This window comes from Oryzias latipes, chromosome 17 (genome assembly GCF_053564925.1).
Source record: "Oryzias latipes strain Hd-rR chromosome 17, Olatipes_Hd-rR_3.1".
Lineage (NCBI taxonomy): Eukaryota > Metazoa > Chordata > Actinopteri > Beloniformes > Adrianichthyidae > Oryzias > Oryzias latipes.
Genome location: NC_136253.1, coordinates 21,564,894 through 21,589,824, shown reverse-complemented (window position 1 = coordinate 21,589,824; position 24,931 = coordinate 21,564,894). Strand labels below are relative to the sequence as shown.

The window sequence follows — 24,931 nt, the reverse complement described above, 5'->3', positions numbered from 1 at the left end:
TCTCAGTCTATTTAAATGTAGAGGCATCTACTTTCCTTTGCGATTTTGTCACATAACACCAGCTTTTTTTTTAACATTATCAAAAGACCTCAACCTGATTATGACACAAAATATGGAAAACATTGATCTTGTCTTATGAAGCGCTCTGATTTTGACCTGAGTCAGACTAAGCAGATCACAGAAAAGCATATATCCAACATCTGGCTGGTCGGAAAAAGGGATCATTCTAATTTTGGTGCAAAGATAACGGGAGCTGAGCTTGGTGTCAGTAAAACAATACCACAATGTTTGCCTTTTTCAAAAGGGCAGAGATAAGGGTGTAATCCAGCTTTTTTAAAGGCCTTTCCAGTTATTAAAGCCCAACATTCCACCTGCGGTTGCAATATTTGGAGTGAATTTAGTGTGGAGTGGAAAGCCCTTTAATATTTTTTTTGTTTAAATTAGATTGTGGCTTTGGCGTGTGATCCGATGACATGCAAACTGTCTTAAAGCTTACTCAGTGGAGAGGTTTTTGTCAGCAAAACAAAACAGATGCGCTCCTTTTAGACTTATGATTGTACACATCTGCAAGAGGATTTTAAACCATCCCAGCTGTATTTCTACTTCCCTTGTAGCGTGTTTTGGACTTGCAATGTATCCTAATAATTCATGTTCAAAGTTTTGCAATCTAAAAGTGGGTTTGCTTTTTTTGTTATTTTGGATTTTGTCATTTCCGGATTTTAAAGAGAGGTAAACCGTGGAAGGAGAGGGGTGGAGCAAAAATGGTTCATTCCTGTTCTTGAAAAAAATATTGGAATGGATCTTTATGGTATTTTAAGTGAAGCATCTGTTGGAAATATGTACAATTTGAAGACTTTAAGTGAAAAAGACCAACTAATGAATCAATGAAAATTTCAATATTTTCAAATGTACAAAATTAAAAGAAAGAATTGGATTTGCATTAAAAAAAAAAAATCTGGAGTTTTTTAAAGAAAAATTAGAACTGCCTTCGTTTATAGGAGGCATTTGTTGCTGCAATCTGGTGATTGATAAATAGAAGTAGATTAGAATGAGCAGATCTCATATAAAAGTAAATCTATAAACAAACATGTGATGTAACTTGTCAAAAAATTTAGAAGCGCTTTTTGCCCACTATAAAAAAGGCAAATAGAAAGAAAGAGAATTTTGAAATGTATATATTTAATTTATCTGAATTGCTTTTTCTTGCAAAAATGCTCAAAATATTCCTTTTGGTTAAATTGTGCACAAAATGTTAGGATATCCACATTATTTGTTACTTTTTCTATTACGTTTTCATAGACCTGTATCTTTATATAAGGAATGACTAAAAGTATTGGGTTTGTGTGGCAGTCAGATCATTCAAATCTGTGTTCTTATCTTGTGTCCACCTATTTACGACAATAACATTAATTAATAATTACCTGCCAGGGTTTTACTTATGTTTAAAATTTCAGAATACATTTTAACCATGACAGATTAGAGTTAGCTCCTTGAAGCCAAAAGATTAATATCCAAAAGTACGATTGTTGGTTCAAATTCCTGACAACAAACCAAAAAATGTTAAAATACAAAATGTGTTATGTCAATTAGCTTTTAATGTCATAATTAAATAGTGAGAAATTTGCAGTCAAGATGTAAAATAATCAGATTTATGCCTTCATCTCCTGCAGCCTGGACCGCTGTAAATGTCTTTGGCTGCAGCTCATTCTGAACGTTGGGGCCAGAGTTTTAGCCAGAACCACCACATCACTCCTCTTCTCAAATCATTTACTTTGTTTGCATATATTGGTTGTTTAAAATATTTAATATCAAATTGATTTTAAGGGCCTATTGTTGGTTAAATCAGTCAGAGATACTGAGACTTCTTGTCAGGCCTTTTCATGCTCCACAAAGCAAGTAGTGCTCTAAAATTTACATAAAGCAGTTGCCTGGTAGACACATGATTCTATAAATTGGAGTTCGGTGCTAATATATTCCATGTTTACTGTCTCTTCCTCCAGCTGGGAAAAAATTCTAGTACAGGACGATCAGGATGAAAAGATGGCAGCCATGCTGTTACCAACTGGTCCTGATGGCTTGCGGCGATTCACTCGCGAATCCTTGGCTGCCTTGGAGCGGCGGATTGCTGAGGATCAAGCCAAAAGCTCCAGGGAGGCTCAGAGGGGCGGAGAACCGCTCAAACCCAGGGCCGACCTTGAGGCAGGCAAGCAGCTGCCGCGCATCTTTGGAGACATCCCTCCTGAGCTCGTCGGGGTGCCACTGGAAGACATCGACCCGTTTTATTACAGGAACCAGAAGGTCAGGGCTGCTGCATGTTTGATGCATCCTGAAGAGAAATACACAGACAGAAAGTGTGAAGGAAGACGGGTTCACTACTTTAAGATCAGGATCATATTGTTGGAATGAGTTGGGAATCGACTTATTCCATTAATTTCCTGTGTTACAGATAAAAGCAAACAAGGTACGCAGACACAAATTGCTCGGTTGAATTTTGAAAGAAAAACTTCCAAATTTGTAACTACAAATATTATATCTGTGATAAATTAAAAACTATCAAAACTAAAACTTTTTTCAGTAATTTAGGCATGTTTTATACTAGCAACTGGAGGCTCAAGAGCCACATCTAGCTCTGTTATCCCTCCATTATGACTCTTTGGATTTGAAAAAATGTGCTAACAATTTGAATAAATAATGTTTTCTTTAGAAGAAGTTTAAAGCTGATCTGCTGCAGCAAAATAGTGCCTTTCAGAGGCAAAGTTCCTAAAAAATAATTGCAGTTACATGCAAAAAAAAAAGTTTAATATGTTGGTCCTATCCTAATGTTGTCATGTCTATATTCAGTAGCAAAAGAAGAAAAAGGATAAAGATATTCCAAAGTCATAATGGTAGAAAATATCATGTTTGACTTGGCTTTCTTGCATTTTTAATTTGAGAAATCTGCTTCAGCAGATTTCAATAAGTTAAACTGAGTTCCTACAAAGGAAAACTACTAGAAATTCAAGTATATTTTCCTCGTATAACATGTTTGGGGCTCACTTCCATTATTCAAGTCATCAGGGATTATTTTAGACATGTTTGCATCCTTTGAATTGTAAAAAATAAAATCAATTGGCATGTCAAAGGTTAAACCGCTCACTTGGTCTGTAAATAAAGTACTAATCTTTGTTGAGACTTGGACAGTGGGACTGCTCAGCTGGCACGTTCTGATTGGTTGTGCCAGCGGATCTGCCTGCAGGGATGAAACCATGCAGACATGGCAGCTATTCTCAGGGTTTCTTTGTTTTGGAATGTGATGTGCTGCTTGATGGGAGGATTATCCAAAGAATTTAACAAACGCTACATCTGTTGGAGAAACATTTGGCCCACTTTGAAGTTGCATCCATTATCTCCACTTGCCCTGCTGACTGTCTGTGTCGCCTCATACTACAACTATTCCCACTCAGGAACAAAAACAGCTGAGTTTGGGTCTAAAAAAGTCCTTCAGGACACCTGAGAAAAACTGAGATGTATTAGAATTATGCTTGAAAATCTCATATTTTATTTATAATCTGTGTTTTTTTTTTCTTTTTGCAGACTTTTGTAGTACTCAACAAAGGGAAAGCCATCTTCAGATTCAGCTCCACATCTGCACTTTACATATTTAGTCCTTTTCATTTCATTCGATCCATCGCTATTAAAATTTTAGTCCATTCATATCCTTTTTCTGCCACTATCACAGACTCCATCTTGTTTTTTTTATTTGTATTAAAATTTTTATTTAAATCTAAGAAGCTTTAGGAGTTTCATTTAAAAGGTTTATATATTCTTTAGAACAAATGGAAACCTCTAGGAGATCTGGTGTGCAGATGGGGAAGGAAACTTCCTTCCATCATATCAAAATATAATGTAATAAATTCTAGATTAGATTATTTGCATGCACTCCTGCCATGAGACCAGTTTCTAATAATAGCTTGTTTTCCCCTCACAAGTTGATTTTGGATTGCTCTGTTGTCCATTGTGAAACTGCCTTATACTGTTCTTTTTTTTTTCAGATTAAATCCCTCACATCCCTCATGTTAATCCTGTTTCACAGAACTAAATTTTTGGTCTCAGTTATGGAGTTGAGTTTATCTTGCTATAGTTAATCTTCACAAAGAATTTGCAAAATGTATGCTTTGACCTTTTCTGTTGATCCATGTAAAGGATGTAATCCCCTGTAAAATAAGGTAACTTTAATCTAAAAGTGCTGCCAACTGCCAAGTTGTGTGCTTTTCTTAACTGTGTCCACATTATTTAGCTATTTCATAATGTTCACCATACTGACCAACTGTTTCTTCATGGCCATGTCTGACCCGCCAACGTGGACCAAATATCTGGAGTAAGTAAACGCAGCATCTGGGCATTTGAACTGTTTTCTGATCCCTAATTCTGTTCCCTGTGTTTCTAATATGGGGTTTGCTGGGGTTTGTTGCTGTAGCAGTGACTAGTAAGGAGATAGTTGATGTGTAAGTATGCAACACTTGTGCATGCCGTATGAGGCATGAAGTGTGGAATGAGAAAGCATGGTGTGCATGCTGTCGAAGACACAAGCACCAGGTTCAGGACTGCATGATACGATTCAGTCTGTTGCTTGGAAAAACATGCATGTTTTGTTTTAAACTGACCTCCACTCCTGTAGTGATCCACATGCTCGTCACAAAAATGTCTCCAGGACACAGAAAGCGATGTATTTGCTTTATGAGTTACTTTAAATGACTTATTATCTGATAACGTGCAGTTTTTTAGATGGATGCATCAACAGGGAAGCTCAATCCTGGTAGTTTACAAGTACTGCCTTGCTTGTTCCCACTGACAAACGTAATCCTGGCTGAAACAAAGATAAAAATGTCATTTTATAATAATTTGTAAAATAGAATTTTGGATAAATGGACTAAAAGAACAAGCAGGGTGGTAGATCTTGAGGACTTGTGCAGCCATAGAGTACATTATTAGTGTGCATTTACTTTTTTTTTTAATATAAAGTCTTTGTTGTTGTATAATGAACATTGCACATCAGAAAATTAACAGTAGGTAGAATTTTAAAAAAATTAATCATATTTTTTTAATTGAACAAAACTTTATTTTAAATTTTCGGAAACCTCAAAATTTCATTTCTGAAGAAAAGCAAAGCTGTTTGCTTACTTTGTAATTTATTTGCCATTTCTTTACTTCAAAAAATTAATTGAGAGTTAAACGGGCTCTAAATCATTACATTCTAAAAACAGTCTGATTTTCCTATCATTCCATCTTTGAACAAACATTTCAGCTGTTCAGAAATCTGTAAGAGCAGTGTACAGCAGAGTCCAAGGGGTTTAATTGAAAAAGGACACATTTGAACGGAGACCTAGATCTCAGCAAACTAGCCAGGAAATAGACGTAGCCAACATTGAACCAGAGTTCCTTAAATACGCTGAGACTGAAGTACAGGCAGCTGTGACTACTTAGCAGGCTCCACAGGAGAATGGGTGGAGTCACAGCCAGCCTGCACAGAAGCTAAAGAAAAGACTGACAAAATAACGAGACAAGCAGAACATGACCGTGGAGAGCTGTACTTTCTTTATTTTTAAAGATTTTAATTCATAAAATGGATAAGTGGCTGGGAGGGTTAAGCAAATGAGTAAATATCAGAGATCTCCTTATAATGTTTTATTATTTTGTCTCTATGCAATAATGAATTTGGACAATACAGCTTTGTTTTAAGTCTGTGAAAGTAGGCGCATTTAGGAATTGCTGTTAGTTCCTTGTGAGGAGATCAGTTGCTTTTTGTGCAGATCATGCAAAGATAATATTATTTCAATTATCGTTTTTACAAACTTTCAAAAGGTCAGAGAAAAAGCAGTAAAATATTTCCCTGAGTTTCATTCCACTGTTCAGTTTAAAATCAATTTAGGAATGATGAACATGAACTTTCTAAAAAATGGCAATTTCTGTGTTCCAAAAACGTACAAGAACATTTCAAAAATGTTTTGAATGAAATGCCGGAAATATTTTTAGATTTTTCGAAGGAGGTACAGTGATGGTTAGTGTGGAAACCTGCTGGAGATGTTCGATAAAATGTGCATTTATTTTTCTAAGGCTAAACATTTAAGAGGGATGCCAGTTTAAACGGAGTTTTAAAGTAAAATTTTAACAGCTTCTCTTGGATCACTACAAGCTTATGTTTAGCTTTTTATTTTATTTTAAAGAAAATGTTGCATTGCATGATTTTTTTTTTTTTTTGCAATTCTGTATTTTGGAGTTTGTAATTTCTCTGTGTTTCTGTCTGTTTTTAAAAACTGAGATCTGTTTACGTGCAGCTCTAATGGGGTGTATTCTTTCCCGTCATGCTTACAGGTACACCTTCACCGGCATTTACACCTTTGAGTCAGCAATCAAGATATTCGCGAGGGGATTCTGCACAATGCCGTTCACGTTCTTAAGAGACCCGTGGAACTGGCTGGACTTTATTGTCATCGTCATGGCGTGAGTGATGATCAGTTTCTGTTTATTTCTTTTGCCTTGTTTCATGTTTGCACACAGACAGAAAAAAAGAACGTAGGGATTATGGAACCAAAATATTTCCATTCAATCATTAATCTTACATTTTTACCTGGTCAGTAAACACATCTTTGTTGATTCAAACAGGCTTTATTGTAAAGCACAGGTCTGTGTGGAATGACTAATCGCTCATTGTTAGTCAGATTAGACAGATGATCTCTTGATCTCTTGCTCTGTTTGACAACAAAATACCTTTTAATGGATGTAGTCACACTAAAAGCTGTCATTCCCTTCAGTCAATCTGATTTGAGCTTCATTAATTATGGTCTAAACAGCCAATACTGTTGTCATGCAACCTGAACACACCGTGCAGCTGCTGCTGCATGGAAAAACATGGGATTTTTCTGTTGTGGCATGAGGAATACTATTTCTGTAACACTTCAAAATAAACTGCACAAATACGTTTCCTGAGTACTGTGACATAAAATTTGTGTGCAAATATTTGTAGCTGGGAAAGGCTCCAGCAACCTTTAGACACTGACATGGATTAAGCAGGTTTGGAAGACGGATGGATGGATTACTTTAAACATAATGTTAAGAAGCCGTAAACGAGCTGGTAAAGGAGCAGAGGTTTACTGATTATTGCAGCCATCTAACTACATGTGTTTGAGTGAGTTTCAGTAAAAGCATGTTTCATTAAAAGAACGGATTACATCATTATTACTTATCATTAAATTGTCCCCATAGCTGTGGTGCAGTGGGCACTGCAATGCACTTGTAGTAAACAGATCATTGTTTTGAGACCGTTTTCAGTCCAAGTTTGGATGTGTCAGTCAAAAACATAAATGACATTACTCTGGCAACTCTGTTAATAGGGAACAGCAAAAAAAAAAGGAATTTTATTCTTAATTTGTAAAATCTAAATATTAGTCAACCAATATTTTTCAACATTAAAAATTATTTTTTAAACAATAAAAATGTGCATTTTTTCTACCATAAAAATTTATTTTATGTGCCTCCTAACTAATTCATTTTCAGAAAATGTCAAGCTATCGGGTGCTTAGTGACAAACTTTGTAATTGTAAAACATTTTTCTGACTGGTCAGCATTCATAAAATCACAAAAGAAAATCTACAACGAGTTTATCAGTAAAGAATTGTGATCATTCACCTTTTATGGTTTGTCCCCCCCAATCTAAGGAAACTAATGAAAAGTTTTTAGTGAATTTTAACTATATTTTGCTTGTCAGAGGGATATTTGGGGGGGGTGTTTATGTAAACCAATGCAGTCTTTTGATTTTTAGTATAAGGATAAAAACGTACAAATCCATGTTTTGACTCACATGTAAGCGTGTGCCTTAAGTAAGCTTTAAAATCAATGTTTATCCTTGATTTTATGTTTCAAACTGCAGGTACGTCACTGAATTTATTGACCTTGGAAACGTTTCTGCATTGAGGACATTTAGAGTGCTGCGGGCCCTGAAAACCATCTCAGTGATTCCAGGTAAAAAAAACAAACACGGTTCTTCCTATATTCCCTGTTTTGTTCCCAAACTTTTTTAAATGGAGTTTGTTCCCACCATCGAGGTCTGAAAACCATCGTGGGGGCTCTGATCCAGTCGGTGAAGAAGCTGGCGGATGTGATGATCCTGACCGTCTTCTGCCTGAGTGTGTTCGCCCTCATAGGTCTGCAGCTCTTCATGGGGCTGCTGCGGCAGAAGTGCGTCCGCAGCCTCGGCCACTGCATCAACTCCTCCTACATCCCCAACACAACCTTCGTCTGCAACAACAGGACCTGGAGCTCACCTACAGACTTCCTTACCAACGAAGGTCAGACAGGAGCAGAACATGCGTCATCTCCTAACATAATCTATTTCTGGAGGAGTTTGTAATTGTGTTTCGGTTTTGTTTCTGTAGATAATTTCTACAAAACTGAAGGAGCAAAAGATGGCTTAATATGTGGATACGGGTCTGATGCAGGGTAAGTGACTGTTTTCACCGCTGGCTAATGTATATTACCAGCATGTTCATCATCAAATGACTTGATTCCATGCATGCGATAAGCTGTAGGAACCTACAGGTCGATGCTGGTTTTGTAGTGCAACAATGTATGTTGCTGATTTTGGCTGCATGGTGGCGCAGTGGTTAGTGCTCTCGCCTAACCAAGAAGGCACCGGTTCAAGTCTGGTTAGAAGAATTGAAACAGAATCACCAAAGGGGGACCTTACTGTGTGGAGTTTGCATGTTCTCCCTGTGCATGTGTGGGTTTTCTCCGGGGACTCTGGGTTCCTATCACCATCCAAAAACGTGCTTCATAGGTTAATTGGTTGCTCTAAATAAGTTGTCATCAACCCTGTTCCTCGTAGGCCCTGGTTGTTTTGCAGCTGACCTTGTTTAGTAGATCCTGAATCAGCCCAGTTACTGATTGACTGAACACACTTGATTCAGGGGAGCAGCAATTACTGAAGCAGGGTAGGCTGCAAAACAAGCAGGGCGGCAGCCCACGAGGAACAGGGTTGGTGACCCCGACCCTTAATTGTCTCTAGGTGTGAATGTGTGTGTGTATGGTTGTATCATTGTGGCCCTATGACAGACTGACGACCTGTCCAGGGTGTACCCTGCCTTCGCCCACAAGTTGCCGGGTTAGGCTCCGGCAGCCCTGTTACCCCAAAAGGAACAAAAGGGTTTGGAAGATGGATGGAAGATTATATTTACACAAGAGCACTTAGTTAAATTCTTAGAAAAGCCTACTTTTTAAATAAAAAAGGAAAATATGGTTTTAAAAATGAGGGGGGGAATAAAGACTTCTTCTCTGCCATATCTAGCCTTAGATGCTGTTAGCATACCATGTGGTGATGATTTTCACCCAGAAATAGAGTTGGTTGCTGCTTAATGACTAGGTGAAGTTAACATTAGTAGACTGGATCACTTAAAGACCTACTCTGATGGAAATAATGTTTTGGTGTTTTTCACATGAGGTTTTTCAAATTTATCTGGTGATGGAGGACACAAAGAAATTAAGCTCAAAGTTGCATTTCTGAGTATTTCTTTTTCAATTCATCATAAATCGGGAGCAGAGAAAAATAAAAGGATTTTTGTGATGTAGAAAATACACTGGGCAAGCCACAAGCTCCCTGCTCCAAGCTCTCAGCAATGGGGAGGGAAAGGGAGTATGGGTTTGCTCCGTACCTACAGTCCTGCCCACAACTCAGAGGCTAATTTCTAATGAACTCCTGCCATTCTGCAGAAGCCATGTTCAGGATTTTTATTTTTATTTTGGCTATAAATGGCATAATCATAATTAAAAGATCTCTATAAATTGAATTAAAATAGATCAAAAGATGATTAGAGTGGGACTTTAAAACTTGTGATCTATTTTTCTTTAGAGTAGGCGTAGTACTCACACAGTATGGGAGACTTTATCAATCAAACACAGGTCCAGCTGTCTCACATGAGCTAACAGTCAAAGGCAACACATTAATGACTTCCGAGCATTGGACTTTGTTCCTAATCAAAAGCGTAGTGTGAAATCATCCCAATATTGCTATTCGTCCTGCATACTGAGTAATCCTGTAAATCCAAATGCTTTTGAAACAAGCACAACAGGATGAAGGCATCCCTGCCAGGCCCGGTTCAAGGGTTATACTGAGATAAATATCCCATCTGTGTGAGTCTGAAATCCTGCAGCTTCCAACAAATGGCCTCCATTAGGTGCTCTCGGTAATAATTCAAGATAATGGATGATAGCTAACAAAAACGGTGCTGATATTAGGCTTATGCAGGGAAGACTGATGCAGATGTGCGTGTTATTAGTCTGTTACACTTTCAGAAATTTGGTGCTGCATCAAAGACTGCTCTGTGTGATGCATTTTTTAACAATTCAAGTCAGAGAAGAATTTGATACATTTTGATTTGCTTTATCTCTTGAGTTCCAAACATTTGTCCTTATGGGACGGTCTTGTCTTTACATCTGGTCTATACAGCCATAAAAGTTGTGTAACACTTTCATTCTTGCTGTATTGTTTAGGTCATCATCATAAAGATCTTTTGCTGTAGGGTTTTATAAAAATGAGCTGTCTAATCCTTTGAATTATGTTCCCTGGCTTTTGATTGTTTGCTTTTCTTGATTGATTTTTTTTAATTCACTAGCATACAAGCTATTTTCAAGGGGTCACTGTCTGTTTCTAAGGCAAACTTGGCCCATGAGAGAAATTGGTCAAAAGAGGCTCCACCTATCTAGCTGACTGTTCAGTTGTCCCTTTTTCATCCATCACGTCTGAACTGTAGCCACTTTTCACACACACTGATTAAAACATGATTACAAGTAGTGACCTCTGACACACAGCTCAATGCAGCTGAGAGGAGAGTTCAGGATTTCTAAAGTAATTATGAAAAAACACAACTTCCAAATTACAACAGTAGTACACTTTACAGCGTACATTATTTAGCTATTATTTAGGGGAAAAACTATTAGCTATGTTTGATCTAATCGAGAAAAGAAGCTGGGAGTTGGAATCATACCGAATTGTCTGCAACAGATTGGAACAGACGAAAAAACGTATCTCAGTTCAAATCAAAGTTAAAAAGATGAAACAGGAGTTTGTTATGCACGAATGTGTCATTTTGCAAAACAAAGCTTAACTCCTGGGTCATGCATGCAGCCAAGACTTGACTTAAATTTACCTAAAGACACAACTTGCTGGGCTGCATGGTGGCATAGTGGTTAGCACTCTCAAAAGTGACCAGTGTGATTCAATTTGCAATTGTGAATGTGGGTGTGTGGTCCTGCAATAGACTGGTGACCTGCTCAGTTTCAGGGGCGGGGGTTGATGAAGGACCCAAAATGCAGAGACGGGAGGCACACAGTTCCAAGACAAGGTTTTTTTTTTTTTTACCAAACAAAAGACACTGCTGGGCAGGGAAACCAAAAAAACCAACTGTTGGAGTTAACAGGGAAACATACAGTGTGGACCAGCACCAGAGGAAGGCAGTGACAGACTGACGAGACACAGGTGAAAACGATCAGGGGAGATTGGGACAAGGGAAGTAAAACTCAAAACTAAGACATGCCGGAAGAAACCTTCAAAATAAAACAGGAAGCAGAACTAGGGCAGTTTAGAACCGAAAGTCCCCCATGTCGCTAGAGAAAAATGTAATTAAAAGAACATATTTAATTTTCCCTTTCAAGCTTTAATAAAAGCTTTTTTCTACAATTATTAACATTTTTGGGTTAGGGTAAGTTGTATAATTTCCACTTCCAGTCGATGATCTTCGTCCATCTTGTCTGCAACAAGCTCCCTCTCCAAAGACTTGATGCGGATTTGTAAGCAGAGACACAGATGATCTTAAGTGTGCCATACCAAAAGCAAACCCCACCAGCATTGTGGTGTGGCCTTTGCTGCATGCATGCATTACTGTTCTATCATTATTCATGCATGTAAACCAATGACACCACAACGCTGACACTGACTGTCATCTTGACTCGGGACCAAAGGCCTAAAGTGGCTACAAAACTCTTAAATTACATTTTAAATTACATCTTAAAAAACAAAGGTATTTTTTTTCATGCATCTGTCATATGGCTGCTTTTAAATGTTTAGTTTAGACTACAATAAAAAAGTGTTTCTCATCACACTCAAAGGCCAGAGTTCATGACGATGAGACAGATTCTGTCAGTAGTTTCACTCCTCACATAGTTGGGTTTGTGGATCACGTCTTTGATCCCTTGCTGATGGTAAAGCCCACTAGACAAGAGCTATGGACACGAGCACATCCACCTTCGGACCTATAAACCGTTGACCGGGTCAGATCAGAAGGAAATTACCTATTTGGTCTTTTCTTGCGAGGCGAGCTTGGTCCCACGGTTAACTCATCTGAGCAGGCACCCTGTGGTTTTTAATCTCACCCGCTAACCTCTCCTCCAAAAACACAGGAACTTAATCTCCCAAGAAGTAAAAACGGATCCAGTAAATAAAGTCAGAGTGCAAAGAGGATATATTTGAGGGCATTTGGGAGGAAATGATGTCATAAAACTCCTTTAAGTAGTAGGTTGGTAAGATAAGAGGAACGATAAGAAAAAAAAACAAGCTGTCCAACCTGCAAGTTGCTTTGAGTTGAAATGTTGCTTCAGTTTGAAGGAACAAATCAATTTCAGTTCTAATTTATACATGGCTGTTGGGTCACAGGTTGAACACAGCCATATGACATTGCATGCGTTTGTTTGCAAATGAGGGAGGTGGCATTTTAGATGGAACTTTCTGAGGGGGCGGCGGAGAAGCACAAGATACTAAGCAGGTCAGGATGGAGGACGTAAAACATAGAGGATGCTTAATCTTTTGAGTGTATTCCAACAAGTAATCCCTTAGTAGATTTCCAAATTAAAGCTTTGGGTACGTTTTGATGGCACACATGCGCATAAGCACGCACAGACAAAACAGGCCATGAATGCACCCAAGCATATAAATAACATTAAAAAAAACAACAATATTTTCCCTGGTCAACAAGTTTATGGTAAACGATTTGCTCAACGGTCAGGGCTGGTTTTCATCCTTCCCTCTGCGGACTTCCAGCTGATCCTCTCACTTCTTAAAGCCACTGTGCATTAAGGATTATTACTGATTGTATAGATGTTTTCAACTTTTGCCCTTAACCGATGTGAGCATGGAAACACTTTGCTTTAGCCCTACCCAGGAAAAAAGACAGATGTTCCACTGCAGCACTGTTCACCAACCTGCAGGGAATTGATGTTATAACCCTTAAAGATTATACTTATGAAAATGTAAACATGCTTCAAATAGCTTTAATGGAGCGTTTACAGAGCCTGTTGTTATGGTTGCATAAGATAACTTGAAACCTTAGAAGCCATTTACAGCTTCAGAGAGCTACAGAGTCACAGTATCCTCCATGCAGTTTTAGACACAACTGTAATCCATTTTAATTTAGGTTCAATTTAGTTCAGAATAACTGCTGTGGTAGCTTCTGAAGGGGTTAAAGGTAATTACAGACTTACAGTGATTTATAATGTAAACATAATATCTTAAAGACCAACTCTGATCATCCTTTGATCTTTTTTAAATGGTCTTTTAATGATGATTATGCCTTTTTATCTAAAGATAAAAAACCTGTGTCGTTTTCTAGAACATAGTTTCTACAGAGCAGTAGTAGTTCATTAGAAATTTGCCTATGAGTTCTGGGCGGGACCATCGACACAGAACAACTTCAGTCTCCCTTACCTTCACCCAAAACAAGTGGATTCATTAGAATGGAGCAGAGCAGGGAGCTTATTGCCGCACTCTATATGTTTTTACATCACAGAAATGCTCTTTTTCCAGCTGCATTTTTTCTTCTGCTCCTGATTCATAACGATATGAATAAAAAAAACTCAGAAATATAAATTTGAGCTTAATTTTCTTTATATTTGTCCTAGAAAATGCCATAAGAACATGTTAAACCGAAAACACTATTTTTATTGGAGCGGCATTTTAATGAAAAATCAAAGGTCCTCAGGAACACAAGACATCATATTATACTGTTAACAATGTAGCTCTTTCTAAAATTTCACAAAAATCCAATAAGAATTCAAGAAAAGACCCATGATTAATGATCCAACAACATTGGAAGAACCAATATATATTTTTCATTATTTTTACAATTTAAAGGGAGCCTCTGCTTTTTTACTGTTGTTGTTTCTGCCCAAATAGCAGAAATAGATCAACTTTAACTACAAATAAGTCTTCTGTTCTATGGCTCAGTTTAGTCTCACTCGTGTTGTTCTTGGATAATGATTCTGTGATTAATTTGGAATTTTTTTGGCTTTTTTGCCCACCAATAGGTCTTTTTTCTGAAAGACTAGTGTTTTTCAAACGTAATTGGGGGTCGTTTGATCTCGGCAGATTGAATCATCCCAAAACAAACCAATGTCTGACCTCTCCACATGCTTTATTTATCTTTATGTAGTTAAACCTAAAACTAATGTAAAGAGGCAAAACTGTAAAAATATGAGATGGCAATGAACAAATATCTCCTTGTGACATTAACGCTCGAGAAATGTCAAATTCCCCAATTATACAAATATCAGTCACAATTTACTTATATTGATCACTTGCTTTGTGATTTAGTTGCAGAAAATGTTTCTTAAAAATACCGTACTCAAAGAGGTTTGATGATCATGTTCAAAAGAGATGATTTGAGTAAAGAACATGCCTTGAATGCCAACCAACAGTCTAAGTAATGTTTTTAAAGCGCCTGCAACATGCTATTCTTAAGCTTTTTATAGAAAACAATATTCATGGATACGAAGATGTAGTACTTTTGGCACACAAAAGAATAATTGTTTATTAAATATGAATTGTTTTCGTGAGACATTTTTCTTTCCAGAAGTAAGGCAACTCGACCTCTGAGGCACCGCCTTTTGCTCCGTGGGGGTGCTTCCCAACTCATGACGCCATCCTAGAGTCGGCCTCAGCAGCGTGTCTTCGTTTCGCCCAGTAAAGCAAAAGACATCAAAACTTTTCATATAGAGCATACAAAAGAAAAGCAGTTTGCCAAACACCACTAGCTCCTTGGAGAAAGTGACTGTGTGTGTTAACCTGGGGGTGGTGCTGGCAGCCCAGACTCTTCCTGGAAGGGGCTGTTCTCACTTGTCTACGTCAGCTCGACAGAACCCGCTCGTCTTTGTAGCTTTTTAGAGGAATGCTCAGAAATGCGTGACCTGATCAAAATATCGCTTTTGGGTTTCTTTTCGTGAGGAATGAACATTATTATATTATCATAGCTGCACTCAGGAAGCATTTGGCAAAATGCCACCCTAAAAGGGAGAAGTCTAAAAATATTGACATCTACGGTGTCAACTTAATATCGCTACCCTCACATAAGACCTTTTCCTTTCAGCTTTGCACCAAAGGGCTTCATTGTTCAAATGAATACAGTTAAAATTGCAACTCAGTTTCCATTTGTTGTTGGTCTGTCTGTGAAAATATTTGCTTAAAAAAGCCTGATGTAGAATCTGCTCAGGGATGGAGGAAGAATAACAGCAGACCAGAAATAATATCTAAACAAAAAATAGGTATTTTGTTTCAGAAGGCATTCAGGTCATAGATGACATGCCCAAACAAAACGTTACAAATCCAAAGGGCAGTGTAAAGGGCTTGGTACACAGGAAGTGAGATTAACACCAGCAACCAGGTCAGATGGGGGCTTAGCAGAAAACAGAGACCATTACACATGCTAGTTCAAAACACTGAAGAGAAACACAAAGATGCCCAGATGGACTCATGAAACAGGCGGCAGGGAACACTCACAGATGACCACAGGAGGCGGAGCTGACGAAAAACTGAAAATGAACAAAGCATGAAACAATAGAAAAACAACTGTATTTTCATGACTATGGGTGCACTGAGCGCAGTTTCAGTTATGGCTGATTTTTCAGTATTTTACACACAAAAGACGCACCGGGTTTTAGGGCGCAGGCATGTTAACACATACTGGTAAAACATGCATGCTAGTGTGTGTTTAAAAAAAGGCAGCAGGAGCAAAACTGAGTTGGTTGTGATTAACTGTCACCTGATTGAAACAATTATGGAATATTAATAAATTACCCTCTGTATTTTCTTTCCAACTGCTGCTGTCAACATGTCCCTTGTGGGAGTACACATATAGTAGATTGCAAAAAAAATCCTGTAATTTTTCGGGATGACTTTCGTTATTTCTCTTCAACGTGCTAGCTCAAGAACTTTTTCCGTGTGTGAGAACATTGCAATGTTACCATCTGGCTGGCTGATTGCATACTTTGAAATAAGGCTGTCAGGAATTTGGCACTGATAACTCCTAATAAGAAAAATATTTATCAATGTTTGTAATTTTATATATAAGAAAGTCCAGAATTTTTAGAAAATCAGTTTTTTGTTTAAATGTTGTCACTGCAGCCAAAATGTTTTTTCATCTTTATTATTTTCTCTTTAACCACCTTTACCTAATCTCATGACTTTTGCAATGAGGTCAATGAAGGGGTCTTTCTTAAAGCCATTGGAACTTGATTTTTTTTTGTGTGCGTCTGAGAAATATTTGAAAATTATGCACAAGACACATTTGCTGATGTTTTTTTGTTCAAAATTATCAAAGAAAAAAACTCAAAGTTTAGTATATTTTTGAAAAGTTTAAAGTTAAAGAAACAATTCCTCCTTGAAATGATGTGATACAATCACTGGATCTTAATAGATCAATAGAATGGTATTTCAAATGTGCAACTCATTACTTATGCTAAGCTAGCTATGCTGCAGGGAGAGGACCTGACTGGAAAAAGCTTCTGGCTTCAGCAGCCTCCACCTTCCTGAATGCTGGATGTTAGTCAGAATTGCTGCTTAGCGGGCTGGTGAGACCCACAGCTGTTCTCACAGCAGCCCTCCACCGCCCAGATGTTTGCCAGCCATTATGAAATTATTCCACGCTCGGACGGACGTTGCAGTCCAGCTTGATCTCAGCTGCCGGACTTAAATATTTTCCGTAATGCCACTATGTTGACAATGAAGCTCAGGGATGGAGGCATGGAGCCGGTAAAAAAAATTAACTGCAATTTGATATCCATCTGGCTCAGCTTAATCCTTTTCACTCATGCATTTTATTGCTTCCCCCTGAAACACTTTTAAAGTACCCTTTTCAGGCTAAAGTAATGGTTGTTGTTTATTAACTATCTGATTTCTACTGCAGGAAGTGCCCCGATGGATTTGAGTGCCTGAAAGTGGGGAGGAATCCAAACTATGACTACACCAGTTTTGACACCTTCGGCTGGGCTTTTCTGGCACTTTTTCGTCTCATGACCCAAGACTACTGGGAGGAGCTGTTTCATCAGGTGCAACATATATATATATATATATATATATTTGCAACATACCGGGTTAAGTCCATAAACACATAAACATCATGGAGTACTTTTGAACTAGTTTTGTAGGTGCATACCATCAAATCATAGGGTTTTATTTTTTATAGAAGCTCTTCTTAAAACAAGATAACTTTTGTCACTGCAAATGATTATCTTTTTTAAGAAATAATGAGGCAATTAGACCAATAAAACACATGCACTATGCATTCAACGTCCCTTATTTAGTGCCTAATAAGCTATTTAATCTCGCCCGCCGAGATGGAATAAATTATGTTTATAATCCTTGATAATGTTATGTAATGAATGTAATGAATGATGTTCTACTAATAAATTGTACTTTGTTATTGTTGCAGAAAGTTATTTTGCATTCATGTGGTGTTGGAAGATTTCTTGTGTGTTTTCTGAGTCGGAGAGTCATTTTTACGATCATTTCAACATGACATGAACTCAGCACTTCTCCAAATTAGCATTTTTCACTGAGGGACATCATCCCATTGGTGCAATTGACACAAAAATGAGAACAAAAGCTTCAGTTTTGAATTAAAACCTCCAAAATGTTTACATCAATTTTTAGTCAAAATGTAGACATGTTATATCCTCTTCTTTTGAGTTGGGCTACCAAAACCTCTCATCTGTTCCTGTTTCTGGCCTTCAATCAAATTTTGAAAGCCTTTATGGCCCACGAGTCATAAAGTTTGCCCACCCGTGGGCTAACATGTCCAATAGTTTAAACCTTGGGTCTGCAACCCTCAAAGCCAGAAGAACCATTTGGTCCGGACCAAAACCCAACAAGTACCGATTTTACTGTTTAGAAAAATACACTTTTTTGTGTTTTTGTGGCTATTAAACTAGTCATTTTTTAAAAACTTAGCTTTTAAATATTTAAAATAATTGAATTATAGTAAGAAATAAATATAGGAATAAGGTGATATGATTTTCTTTCTAATATGTTATTTTTCACAATAAAATACACCCCCCTGTGACAAATCTGCTGTAGCATCTGTCTATCTTCCTAACCCACTATATCCCTTTCAGGGTCCCAGTCTGTCGCAGGGCCTTTTTTAGATCTATACATGTAAATTCAATTATGTACTTGAAGAATGTTGCTACTGAAAAGCAACTAGACTCTGTTCTGCAGCAGATCAGAATATGCGCTTTAAATGCATCAATGTGTGTATCTTTTTGCTCCGTTATCTGACATTTATTAAAATCTGAGCACAAATGACAACTTAACTAAAACAATTTGACCAAAAGTACAAACCTCTTATTTCTGTAAATTATTTGCTTTTTTTTTTAAAGCCAAAGAGCCACAATGTAGGAATAAAGGAGCTGCATGTGGCTCCAGCCCAGGGCCACAGGTTGCAGACCCCAAGTTTCATTACCGGTAGTTTAGGTGGAGGGATAGGCAACAGTGCAGAGCAAGCCATAAACCATATGGTGTGACAATAAAATACAGAATTTAAGGTTTTGTATATTATATTGTATAAATATATTTGTGTATTAAGGTTTTATACATAACCTTAATCCGTGATTGTTTTACAGTAAGTAAGCTTACAGCATCCAGAATGACAGGAAACATGTAACATAAACAGATGCTGAATTAATACATTTACATCATGTTTCCAGGAATAACTCAGCAGCCCTCCTCCCTTCTGTTGCAAAGAGATTTTTTTTTTGTCTTTTGCCATGAGGCTTAAAGGCAAAACGCCCCACATATTACACTTTTTTTAGCTTCTTGAACAAAATCTTGAGTTTTAAATGTCTGTGGAGGGTAACGTAAGATCAGCAGACTAAGTACAAATGGGCAAAGAATGCTGAGGAATCTCCAAACCTCATTTGGATTGGATGCATTCACATTGCACTCTTTTTATGGAAAAGTTTGAACTTTTTATTTAAAGGAAAGCAGACAGATTAAGCAGAAAACATTTTTCTTTAATGTTGGAAGCTTAATACAGGGAATGGTTTAGGTTTAAAGATTGACTTCTCCTGTTTGATATTATTTATGTTTCAAGTTATATCGTCATTGCAATATTGATCGCTAATATCGCATATCGCAAGTTTTCCTCATATCGTGCAGACCTAAGGTAGATTATTTTTTATTTATGCTTAAATTCTGAAATAAATGTCTTATTTGTTGCGGGAAAGTACAGACTGTCTGTTCCTAAAAATCCAGATGTTTCCTTAAACATTTGCATCTTCCAATTTTCTCAGACTCTGCGCTCCGCTGGAAAAACCTACATGGTTTTCTTTGTGTTGGTAATCTTCCTCGGCTCCTTTTACCTGGTTAATCTGATCCTGGCTGTGGTGGCCATGGCCTACGAAGAACAGAACCAGGCGACCATCGCCGAGGCCTGGCAGAAGGAAAGAGAGTTCCAGCTGGCCATGGAGCACCTCCGACGAGAACAGAGAGTAGGTGCAGCAAAATCTGAATTGTTGGGTTTGTACAGTTTATATATATATAAAAAAATGTAATTTCTGCAACTTTTTTCTCTGTTTTCTGCTTTTCAAGTTGGCAGCCAAAAGACAAGCCCCGGACACAGATTCAGTTCTGTCTCCAGAGCTTTCTCCATTTAGTTTGAAGGCAATGGGAAGCGTGCGGCGCAGCAGCAGCAGGAGACCACGGTCCCACAGGACTCTTTCAGAGGAGACTGCTGGAGAAGCTGCGGAGGAGAAGCTTGACCCTGTAGATGAAGCTGGGGTACATTTATCCGAAAATAATTTTAGTCTTTGGGGTTGGGAGACGCTGATTCCCTCTTTTTGTCCTGCAGCCTCCTATATCCCCCTTGCCGGCCCACCCCCTGCTGGCTACACTCTCCTCCCATCCTCTCAGCACCAGGAGGGGAAGTCAGAACAGCATCTTCAGCTCCTTCCGCGCTCGCAACAACTCAGAGGCCGACTTTGGAGATGACGAGTTCAGCGTTCATGGAGACGTGTTCAGGAGTCGCACCAGTTCCGTCGCAACTCCTTGGAAGAGGAGGACTGGCAGCGTCAGGAGCCACTGCTCCCAAGTCTTCACCCCCAGCATGAACGTCAACGGTCGACTGAACATCTCTGTGGACCAGAACGGAGTCACCACCTTTGGTCTGCTCACGCCCACTTCTGTACCGGCCCACAGCATGGAGAGAGTCAGGGAAGACGCTGTAAGTGTTGGAGACTGATGGGAGTGTCTCAAATATCGCTTTGAACTTTGGTGATCCTAAGAAAATGTTGGTTTGAAATGTTTGAAATTCAAGCAGATAAATCTCTAAGTGAAAAAGGACACATTTACCTAATTTAACTGTTTATTTAACACATATTAATACAAAAAAAAGATTAAAAAAATTCAATCCTAATATTTGGAAGCTTGTTAGAACAAACTTTGCATCAGTCCTTTTCTATTCTGTATGGCGGTTTTTTGATTTTTGTTATTTTACCACCATTGCCATGCACATGGTGAATAACAAAAAAGCTTTGGTTGACAGATCATCTCTAATACAAAAATTTTTTGGCTCCTGTTAAATAAACATTCCTCTTTTATCATTCTTAAATATTTTGCATACTGCACTTGTGTTAGTGCAAGAGTGGCAAACTTTCGCTGCTCTATGGATATTTTGCAACTTAATAAGAGTTAATAACTCAATTGTCTTTGCCAAAAGCTAAATACATATTTTTATTTTATTTTTCTGTCATTTGAAGGTATTTTGTGTCAATCAGAAGCCCAGCAGTGCGGAGGATACTACTCCAAGACCGCCCCCCCAGCCCTCCCCCTCAGTGACAGAGCCTTGTTCGGTGCGAAGGAAACGTGTCATGAGCTCCGTCAGCTTCTTTAGCGATGCCATGGATGGTAAGTCACTCTATAAGAGTGCCAGTTTTATGTATTCTGTTTCTCCTTTAATTGGAATGAAGCTCAATTTAGTTTTGCATCAATACGGAAAATGGTTTGATTATTCATGGGAAAAAAAATGGAGTTACCAAACGTTTTTACAGTTTTTGAAATATTTTGAATTAATTGATTTTTCTGAAATAACAACAGCAGTTTCAGCTCTTTTACAACTTTGAGGCCGTTACAGTGACCTGAACGACCCTAACCTTAATCTGTTTCTGGAGATCTATAGCTATTTGTGTCCCTCCTGCAGCTGAATTGCTGAATCATGTGTTTCCAGGGGGAAAAACAGATCATCCAACAATTAGCAGTGAATTAAACAGGGAATGCTTGAAAATAAGCTGAGATGTAGATCTCTATGATCTTTAATGATCCTTCTTAACCTAAATGTTGAAAAGCAATGAGCAACAACTTCCTTTTTTCTTTTCATCTAGAGTTGACAGAATCGAGGCAGAAATGCCCTCCATGCTGGTATTCATTTGCCAAAAGGTATCTGATATGGAGCTGCTGTCCCTGGTGGCTGAAGTTGAAGGAGTGGGTGAAGTTCATGGTGATGGATCCTTTTCTGGATCTTGGTATCACCATATGCATCGTGCTCAACACCCTGTTCATGGCTCTGGAGCACTACCCCATGACCGACGAGTTCAACACCATGCTGTCTGTGGGAAATCTGGTAAGATGATACGTAAATCCTGGTAGTTGCACAAATTCCTTTATTTTTGTTTCTAATTTTTTGGTTTTAGACACATTTATTTGACCTGGTTTTAGTCTGTAGTCATCACAATGGCTTTATGTTTAATATTTTTTTTCATTTTCTTGATACATTTAAGTAAATGTTTGCAAATTTTGGGGTTATTTTCAATTGACATTTTACATTTATGTACAGTTTGATCCATTTAGATCTTTCACAAACCCTGTTTTCTTTGTGTTTTTTTAAGGTCTTCACTGGGATTTTTACAGCCGAAATGGTGTTGAAACTGACCGCCTTGGACCCATATTACTACTTTCAGCAAGGCTGGAACATCTTTGACGGCGTCATTGTTTGCCTCAGCCTCATGGAGTTGGGTCTTTCTAACGTAGAAGGACTTTCGGTGCTGCGATCCTTCAGACTGGTAACAACATCTTTAACCATTTCAGCTCTTATGTCTATGACTTTCAACCGAAATCAAAATCGTTAAAATAAAAAGAATGCACACAGACATGTGTTAGTTTATTTAATGTTTATGAATTAATTTCTCATTATATTTGTTTCATTTGTCCCATCCTCAGTTGCGAGTCTTCAAACTGGCAAAGTCCTGGCCAACGCTCAACACTCTCATCAAGATCATCGGCAACTCGGTGGGTGCTCTGGGAAACCTGACGCTGGTGTTGGCCATCATAGTCTTCATCTTTGCCGTCGTGGGCATGCAGCTTTTTGGAAAGAACTACCAGGACTACGTGTGCAAGATCGCCTTCGACTGTCAGCTGCCACGCTGGCACATGAAGGACTTCTTCCACTCCTTCCTGATCGTGTTCAGGGTGCTGTGTGGCGAGTGGATCGAGACCATGTGGGACTGTATGGAAGTGGCTGGACAGCCTCTCTGCATTCTGGTGTTCATGTTGGTCATGGTCATTGGGAATTTGGTGGTAAGTTCTTCTATGTTAGCATTCTTTTCTGCTCACCTGCACCACCCTTGGAAAATTACTAAACCACTCAAATATACCCATAGACTGTGTATGAGAACTGGACTGAGCGAGGATGATGTCATCCATAAAAATGCTTACTTCTGGCTTCAACGAAAATAAGTCAACTCGTTGCGCCATTTTTTTTGCTATTTGATGACCACCATGTTGGAGCCAGACATTATTGGTCCGAGTTGGTCTGAGTCAACACTTTTAGTGCAACCACTATTGCCAATTAGGAGTAAGCTTGTTGGAAAGCCAAACCCCTAATACTCGAAAGCAGGCTTGGTATAATCTGTCAAACAAACATTTCAAATGTTCAATGTGAGCCACAAACTTTTACTGAGGCTTCTGATTGGTTAGAAAAAAAGATCATGACAAAAAAAAATTACGATAAGCAAGAACAAAAAAAAGTTTCCAAGTAAAAATTGTTATTCTGACAAATTAAAGCCTCATTTCCTATGAGCAGTACGGTCCGCTCCAGTTTGGTTTAGAATTGTTGAGGCAATTCAGGTCAGGGTTTATAACCTTTTCCTGTGGGGTAAAAACATGCTAAAAGGTGTGCAGTCAGTAAAAATGTAAAAAAAAAAAAAGAAACATTGAGTCAAAATGAACTGGGGAAAAAACGGAAATCTTCAATGATCTGTGACCTGTGCATTGGTACTGAAATCTATTAAAAGGTTGACCAGCTCTTTAAAAAATGCAACAAAAAAAAATCAATTGAGCACTGCATTGTTAGATATACAGTCTATTTTATAATAACTTGAAAAACACTGGAAGTAATGAGCAATTAAAAATTGGTATATATTATTTATTTATGTATATATAGATATGTATGTATGTATGTATGTATGTATGTATGTATGTATGTATGTATGTATGTATGTATGTATGTATGTATGTATGTATGTATCTATCTATCTATCTATCTATCTATCTATCTATCTAGATCTAGATCTAGATCTAGATATATAGATATCTATATCTATATATCTATATATATATATCTATATATGTCTAAATATATATATATGTGTATATATATATATATATATATATATATATATATATATATATATATATGTATATATATATATATATATATATATATATATATATATATATATATATATGTATATATATATATATATATACATATATATATATATATATACATATATATATATAGAGAGAGAGAGAGAGAGAGAGAGAGAGAGAGAGAGAGAGAGATCTATATATATATCCCTTGTGCTGTCGTAGATGACCCCACCCTTACATTGACGTGTTCTTCCTACCATGACAAAGGTGGATAAAGGTGGAAAGATTTCATGTAATCCATGGACACCAGTGAAGAGCACAAATCATTGAAGAAAAAAGGTTCAGAGCACTGTCTAGTGGGTCTAGATGACCCAACTCCCAATGTTAAAGTGCCTAGGATAGTACAAGGGATATAGATATAAATAGATATAAATAGATAGATATATAGATATGTATGTATGTACACCGTCCCTGTCTGTTTGTCTGTCTGTCTTTCTATTGGAGGGCGTGCAAATGGTGAAACGAAGATTTTCTTATATTTTACAGTTATAAATAGTTTCTAGAGTTTCTTTAGTGGTATCAGTGTGTTTGGTAGCCAAGGGGAAATCCGGTTGCACTTCGATGCATGGTTTTTAAATCCAAATGATGATGTCACAAGTAATCTGGGATTATGTAGAACCAGTAAAGACTGCTGATAACATATTATCAGGACGGGGCTTTGTTCAAGCACTTGGTGATCATTTTGCAAGATGAAGCATTTTGAGAATATCGAAACTTTTTAATTTATTGTCATTTTACCTGAATTACCATTAGGTGATTTAAATAATTTAGAGTCTGGCTGAAATACTAACATTTTTACTGAGGACGTGTGACGGCTGAAGTTTTAAATGTGATTCCAGCTAAATAAATGGTTAATCTGCATGACAGTTGTGTTTGCACAACAGTTGTGTTTGCACACAACTGTATGAACTCAGCACTAAAGAAGGCATGCATTTTACA

At 37.8% G+C, this 24,931-nt stretch overlaps 1 protein-coding gene across 2 annotated transcripts in view; it reads left to right on the top strand.

Moving 5' to 3' along the window:
* The first annotated feature begins 4,156 nt into the window (after positions 1-4,156).
* The window catches only part of LOC101159774 (sodium channel protein type 5 subunit alpha), a 40,902-nt gene continuing 20,127 nt past the window's right edge, over positions 4,157-24,931 (top strand). Inside the window, exons 1-14 of one of the 2 annotated variants that reach the window (XM_078935480.1) lie at positions 4,247-4,357; positions 4,457-4,484; positions 6,352-6,480; positions 7,907-7,998; positions 8,082-8,324; positions 8,412-8,475; positions 17,199-17,340; positions 19,582-19,779; positions 19,880-20,068; positions 20,139-20,510; positions 21,046-21,193; positions 21,667-21,905; positions 22,171-22,344; positions 22,502-22,858. In XM_078935480.1, the coding sequence (XP_078791606.1) occupies positions 6,419-6,480; positions 7,907-7,998; positions 8,082-8,324; positions 8,412-8,475; positions 17,199-17,340; positions 19,582-19,779; positions 19,880-20,068; positions 20,139-20,510; positions 21,046-21,193; positions 21,667-21,905; positions 22,171-22,344; positions 22,502-22,858 (2,280 nt within the window). In that variant the 5' untranslated portion in view covers positions 4,247-4,357; positions 4,457-4,484; positions 6,352-6,418. Of the gene's footprint in view, positions 4,358-4,456; positions 4,485-6,351; positions 6,481-7,906; positions 7,999-8,081; positions 8,325-8,411; positions 8,476-17,198; positions 17,341-19,581; positions 19,780-19,879; positions 20,069-20,138; positions 20,511-21,045; positions 21,194-21,666; positions 21,906-22,170; positions 22,345-22,501; positions 22,859-24,931 lie in introns of both variants that reach the window. The other variant, XM_023965178.2, reaches the window with a different exon arrangement.